Here is a 7,128-nt window from a genome sequence, read left to right as displayed (position 1 = left end):
GGGGGGGGGGGGGGAAGCCCTAGCTGTCAAGACTTTGGAGACAGAGGCCTCCTAATATTTTCTGACAACTTGGGAGTACCCAGAAAGCCCGATACAGTCAATGAAATAAACTCAAAGCAAAGATAAATTAATTGAAACCGCTATTTGTTTTTGCTCTTAGTTTATTTCACTGACAAGTATCTTTGTGTCTTTCAAGCTACCAACATCTCAGTAGAACAGATTGGATTTCTACCCCGCCCTTCACTCGGAGTCTCAGAGCGGCTTACAGACTCCTTTCCCTTCCCCTCCCCACAACAGACAGACACCCTGTGAGGTAGGTGGGGCTGAGAGAGCTCTGACAGAAACTGTCCTTGAGAGAAGAGCTCTGAGAGAACTACGGCTTGCCCAAGGTCATCCAGCAGCTGCAAGTGGAGGAGTGGGGAATCAAACCCGGCTCTCCCCGATGAAAGTCCAAACACTTAACCACTACACAAAACTGGCCATCACTTATTTCACTGACAAGTATCTTTTGTGTCTTCCAAGCTACCAACATCTCAGAAGAAGAAGAAATTGGATTTATACCCCGCCCTTCGCTACCCAAAGGTGTCTCAGAACGGCTTACAAACTCCTTTCCTGCCCCCTCCCCACAACAGACACCCTGTGAGGTAGGCGGGGCTGAGAGAACTCTTGACAGAAATAGCTCTTTTTCAAGAACAGTTCTTATCAGAACTACCGCTTGGCCAAGGTCATCCAGCCAGGTGCAAGTGGAGGAGTGGGGAATCAAACCCGGCTCTCCCCGATTAAAGTCCAAACACTTAACCACTACACAAAACTGGCTCTCACTTATTTCACTGGCAAGTATTTTTTGTGTCTTCCAAGCTACCAATATCTCATTATCCAGACAGGCAGAAAACCCGTCACGACTGCAGCTGAAGATTAAACAATTCTCAGCTCAAAGGAAACCTGAGGTGAAGGAGCGGCTGACCACATCTGAAAGGTGACAGGGTGAAGGAAATGTGTTGTCCTGTATAGAAAGAACCATAAAGACTACCGTTGACACTGTATGGGGAAAACCAAAATCCAGCTAGGGGGATCCTTTGTACTATAAGACCCCAAATTTGCAAAGATGGAACAAGCACTTGAGAAACAACAAACTGTTCTGGTTAACTTTTGCACAGAAGAAAGGCTGATGGGGAAACCGGGTGTCAGACAGAGGACCCTGCAGCTAGGGGAACAGGGTGACCTGCATCACGGTAAAACCCAGTTTTATCGTGCGTTGTCGTCTCTCCATACATTCTACAGCAACAATCGTGCACCAGACAAACTCGCTGACTACTTTGAACCGTCTTTTCAAATCTTCTGTTCCTTTTGCGGGTCCTTCAACTATCTTTCCCACAGGCATGAGGGTTAACAAGATTAAACATTTATACGTGACTAATGAGGGAACGTTCAGTCTATGAAGACGTCTTTCCGGAAATTTACTTCCTGTGATGGCCTTAGAATATCTGGGAAGGAAACCGCCACCACGGGACTTTCATAATCTAGATTTTCATTAAATTCTGCACCACCCTGGAAACATTCCAGGGCCCACTGCCTCGACGGTTCCAAGCAATCCTCTAGTTCGCTCTGTCCAGCGCATGGAACATTTGTAGACACTTTATGACAATTTTGTTTATAAAAATAAAAACACCTCCATAAGTGTCTGTCTTTCACTCAGAGTAAATTCCCTCCCTCCCCAGGCCTTCCACCCAGAGCCAACTGCTGCTCCTACCCTGAAGTCCGTTGAGGGACCGCGGGTTTTTTGTAACCTTCCTGAAGACTGCAAGGCGTTCCAGATACCATGTTTACTTTGCGGCTCCGGAAACCACACCACTGTTAAATGTGAGGCCTTTTCACCTCATGACCCGCACTCCAGAAAATACCTGTGGGCCACCCACTTCCTTCTGCTATGAAGTCAGTCAATCAAGCTGTCTTGTACAAACATTTATTAGTAATCCACGTCTGATCTTATAAAACAGAAGCATCGGGCGGCGGTGGTGGTGGGGGATGGCTGCGGTATTACTGCCACAGTGAAGCAGACATTTATGCAGTCGCCACAAAGAAATGGAAACCACTGCTGCGACACCGCAAGGAGATTTAAACGCGGCCCCACCGCAAGGTGTCGGAGGGAGGCAAAACCGGCCACGGATCTCCGAGGCACTCGGCACTAAATCAGTAAACATCCCCCCCCCCCCAAAAAAAAAAAAAATTAGGCAAAGAGTTAGGTCTGAGTTGCACAAAAAAGCTACAACTGCAGTGACTCTGCCACTCCCTCTTTTTTTTTCACTCTACTGTATCCAATGAAAAGTAGAGTAAAACATATGAAAGGAGCTGCGGTGGCTCAAGTGGTTAAGATGCTGAACTGCAGGCTGGAAGGCCGGTAGTTAAGCAGTTTGAGAACCGAGTGCCGCATGACGGAGTGAGCTCCCGTCTCTAGTTCCAGCTCCTGCCAACCTAGCAGTTCGAAAGCAAGAAATTGCAGATCAATGAATAGGTACCACTTCGGTGGGAAGGTAGCAGCGTTCCGTGCACCTTGGTGTTTAGTCATGCCGGCCACGTGACCACGGAAACGTCTTCGGACAGCGCTGGCTCTTCGGCTTGGAAACGGAGATGAACACCGCAACCCTAGAGTCGGATTCGATTGGCTTTCGAGCAAGGGAGACCATTACCTTTACTATCTGATGAAAGGACCTTTGACTCTCGAAAGCTTCTACCCAAAAAGCTTGTTGATGGTCTCGAAGAAGCTCCCGGAGTCAAATCTGGCTGTTCTTCTGCAACCCTTGGAAACAGCCCCAAATTCTGTGAGGCTAAAACACGGCGCATTTGTGAACTTTAAAAGCTTACCTTTGGCGTGTCGATGCGCTCTTCTTCCATGAAAGCCAATTCCGCCTGGCAGCCGGAAGGAGGGAACGAGAAAGCTTCGGTGGCAGAAGTGGGAGGCAGGCCGGGAGACCTCAGCAACCGCACGCTCTGGGGGCGCAGATTGACGGGCGCCACGGCCACCTGGGCCTACGAGGAACAAGAGAAAGAGGGGAAGTGGAGCAGCCGGGAGGCAGGCAAACAGAGGCAGACAGAATGGATCGGCAGGGGCAGCAATTCTGGAGGTTTTTATTTTAAAAAGCTGACCCAGACAAAAGGACACAGGGAGGGTTCCACTTGGAAGTCACCGAACTGTCCAGAGCAAGTTGTTGCTGTTGCTGTCCCTTAAAAGAATCAGTATTTAAAAAAAAAAAAAAAAGCAGGAAAGAACTTGGGCCCTGCCCTTTGGTGCTGGAACATCAGGCACGATGCCACTATCATTTATTTACTTCATTTACAATGGGGACCCAAAGTGGGTTATATCATTTTCGTCTTCTCCATTGCTTCTGCATGACAACCCGGTGAGGTAGGTGAGGCTGAGAGAGCGCGTGACCGGCCCAAGGTCACCCAGCGGGCTTCCGTGGCCCAAAGTGGGGATCTGAACCTGGGTCTCCCAGATCCTCGTCTGATGCTCTAACCACTACCCACCACGCTGGCATGTTCTTTGCTGGAGGGGGATGGGCAAGCCATCGTTCGCTCCGGCCTAGGGCTCTGGAAGGTTCCATACTGTGGGCTGTGCATGCACAGTCCGGGCGAGAGGTCATACAGAAGAATCTGAGTCTCTCCAAAGGCTCGTGTTGGCTTGCCCTTTTGCTGCCATTAAGTACACGCTGGGTTAATGCTAACTAAACTGGCGTCACGCTGATTAAAGAAAGGCAGCCAGATGCCCGATAGCACAGAGAGGGCCACAGCAACATCTGCCACCAACGTACCCTGCCATCCCAAACCCGCAGGCGGATGCCGTTCTCTTCTCTCCAAGCACAGGACACTCGGTTGCTATATATATATATTTTTAAACGTTTCAGTGGGTTTTGCAGTAGTGACATTCAGAACACTTGGGGAGCTGCTGCAAGCGCCAAGCTCGCGCTGCTCCTCACAGACTGCACGGCCGAGAGGGCTTTTTGCTTGTTCAGACGAAAAGCAAGCTCAGACGCCGTCTAACGTTTGGCTCTGAAGCAGGGGTCATTTCCTGCAGGAGCGCACAGGAGCGGAGCTCTGGCAGTAAAGAGCCCAGGGGGCGGGGACATGCAACAAGCCCCGCCCCCTGCTCCCAGCAGCCCTCAGTCAGAGCAAGAAGCAGCCAGGTAAGTCGCAGAGCTCCCCCCGGCCACAAACAGTCCAGTGAAACCTTTAAGGCCAAGGTTTATTCAGGTGCAAGCTCTCCCTCCTCTGTGAGGGCAGATCTCCACGTTCCCCCCCCCCCAATAGCTAGCAATCGAAAAGAGTCCAGTGGAGCCTGAGCGGTGGGTGTTGCCTTCTGACACACTTCCGGTGACGTCAGGGGGTGTGGCATACGCAAATAAGTTATATTAATGAGTTATGCTAATGAGCTCCTGCACCTCTTTTTCTACGAAATGACCCCTGCTCTGAAGGGTGTCTGGATGACCTGGAATTCATCGAGTGGAGGTCTGCCGAGCGGCATCTGACTTCAGGGATTCCATCGGGACTTCTGCATCAGAGGCAAGGCCAGGACCAGTGGGAACATCGGGACACACGTTCCCCAGTGCAATATACCGTCCGTGTGTGTTTTGCCAGCCAGCTCGAAACCTCCTTGGCAGGCCAGATGCTTTCCAGGCCACCAGCGGGTTTATGGACGTGCTGGGCTCCACGCTGCCCCGTGACTGGCATGTCTGGGAGCACTGCAGACATCTGCCCAACGTAGAGGACGGCACGCCTGGCAGAAAAAGCTGCTGGCTCTTTAAGGCCAAATGAATAATTAACGCCTGGTGCTTGAGGGCCTTCAAACCATTCCGCAATTATATTGGTAATCTTTAGTACAATCTTGCACGGTAAGCCAGTGTTATTGTCCCCACATTGCGGACAAGCGGAGGGGTGCTGGCCGGCCTAGGGTCACTTAATGCCCGAGGGGAGATGGGAAGCAGAGACTTCCTGACTCACAGCATGGCATTCTTAGTCACTACAGTGTGCTATTTTTAAAAGGCACGACACGCCAGATGTCTTTGGCTGCTCTGAGTCAAATTCTGCTGCATCTGGAACACTCAGCTCCAGACTGAAGTTGTCAAGGCCGGGAACTGGGGAGCGGCCTAAGCTGCCCCCCCCCCAATGCACGGGAGAGCATCGCTTTGCCGAACGGCATCAGACCATCTCTTGAGTTTGGCTCCTTTTTAAAAAGACAGCAATATGTCACAAACAGGGTTCCCTCTAAGCTGTATCAGTGTGAGCTAGCTCACAGTTTTTTAGCCTCTGGCTCACACATTTTTGTCTCAGCTCAGGAAGGAGGGCTCCGGAGCCAACTCATTTATGCAGTGGCCAAATTGCTCGCTCACAACTTTAATGTGAGAGCTAGTCTGGTGTAGTGGTTAAGTGTGCGGACTCTAATCTGGGAGAAGCGGGTTTGATTCCCCACTCCTCCACTTGCACCTGGCTGGATGACCTTGGCCAAGCTGTAGTTCTGATAAGAGCTGTTCTTGAAAAAGAGCAGTTTCTGTCAAGAGCTCTCTCAGCCCCACCCACCTCACAGGGTGTCTGTTGTGGGGAGGGGAAAGGAAAGGAGATTTTAAGCCGCTCTGAGACACCTTTGGGTAGTGAAGGGCGGGGTATAAATCCAATCTCTTTTCTCTTCTAATGCCGGTAGCTCACAAAGTAGAATTTTTGCTCACAAGACTCCACAGCTTAGAGGGAACCCTGGTCAAAATGGATACTTGCTGCACGCAAGGCCTTTGCGTGACAGAGCTTCAGGTTCTGAAAACCCATGGAGGAGGAAGGGTTCTCCAGGACGGGACTGCCTGGGTTGGAAGGAGACAGCCGCTGAGACCGAATTCCGGTGCAAGCGGCAGATCTGCCTACAATGGTGGTGGTGGTGGGGTTACCTTGGCGACTGTCTGTTCGGCGATGGTGCTTGGTCGCCGCTGACGGGAATCCAGCCGCTGATCCACGGGGAAGCTGCTGCGATGAGACTTGAGTCTCTCGATGAGCAAGTAATAGATCGCGGCAAAGTGGTTGTAGCTCTTGTTCTGCAGCGACTGGAGGGAGACAAAAGCATCCCAATGTAGGTCATGGGCGGCCACATCTTTCATTGCTCTCCGGAGCACGACCAAGTACGTGTGTGCACAGAGCCCACCACGCTTCTTTGGGAGGGCTTCAGGGGTGGATCGTTTTGGTCTTGGGTCCTAATTGGCATGTGAACTTGGGGTTGAGAAGGAGACTTCGCACAGGCCAGCTATGCTAGGGAAACCAGTCCCCCCCCCTCCCCGCTCCACATGTGGCCTTTCCTGCTTCAATAGGTCATGTGGCGATGTTTGTCTGCAGTGCCGTTTTTTTGTGTCTTTGGGAAAGGTGCCGTTGATTCTTTCCAGCTCTGCTTTGGCCACTGGAGGGGGAGGGGACTTACTGGCTCCAGGAACAGGAGCCTTAAGAGGAAGTCTGCTGCAAAGCCTGCGTCATTAGCAGTGCCATGCTGGGGAGCTTCCAGCCGGTCTTTTGCTCCTCAAAAGCATGGAAGTGCTATAACAAGGCCTTCCAAAGCATGACCAACAGTGGGAAATGGAGCCCCGTGCACAGGGAGGCCCAAGGTCCCCCTCCCCACCCCCAAACTGGCAGGGAGCATTAATAGCAGCTAAAAATATCAGCCATTCTAGGGGAAGTGATCACACAGACTCCCTGGGGAGCATTTCAGCTTTTATTTCTGGTAAGAGGCTTGGTTTGGAATCCTAGCCGAGTCACCGAAAATAAAGGCAATTGCTTGCTGCCCCCCCCCCCGCTTTGTATCTCGTGTACGAAAAGTGAGAAATTAAACACAAAAAAGTGGGAGGAGTGGAGGCTTATTTCCTGTTTTGTTCCTTTCGTTTCCCCCAGTACTTTCCAAAACCTGCCTTGCGAACTCAAGCCCATTAAAAATTCATTTAGGTAATTCTAATCTGCCTCTCCAGGGAAAACACCACCACCCATCCTCCTTTCAAGGTGACTCACACGGTTAAGGTTTTGTAAACCTAAATATTATCACTCTAAAGGATCATCTGTTGTTTTCTTGCGGAAGGAAGGAAGGAAGGAAGGAAGGAAGGAAATGGTGGA

The 7,128-nt window shown here is 50.9% G+C and overlaps 1 protein-coding gene across 1 annotated transcript in view; it reads right to left on the bottom strand.

The window, feature by feature from the left end:
- Positions 1–7,128, bottom strand: part of SIK2 (salt inducible kinase 2) — a 100,912-nt gene that overhangs the window by 17,906 nt on the left and 75,878 nt on the right. The window contains exons 8-9 of the mRNA XM_015415585.1: positions 5,928–6,080; positions 2,863–3,027 (exon numbers count right to left, since the gene is read on the bottom strand). Of these exons, the coding sequence (XP_015271071.1) occupies positions 2,863–3,027; positions 5,928–6,080 (318 nt within the window). The remainder of the gene's footprint in view (positions 1–2,862; positions 3,028–5,927; positions 6,081–7,128) is intronic.

The sequence above is a fragment of the Gekko japonicus genome, unplaced genomic scaffold (genome assembly GCF_001447785.1).
Source record: "Gekko japonicus isolate JY-2015 unplaced genomic scaffold, Gekko_japonicus_V1.1 scaffold2257, whole genome shotgun sequence".
NCBI classification, from domain to species: Eukaryota; Metazoa; Chordata; class Lepidosauria; order Squamata; family Gekkonidae; genus Gekko; species Gekko japonicus.
The sequence above is the reverse complement of the archived record's forward strand: the minus strand, read 5'-3'. Positions and strand labels throughout refer to the sequence as shown.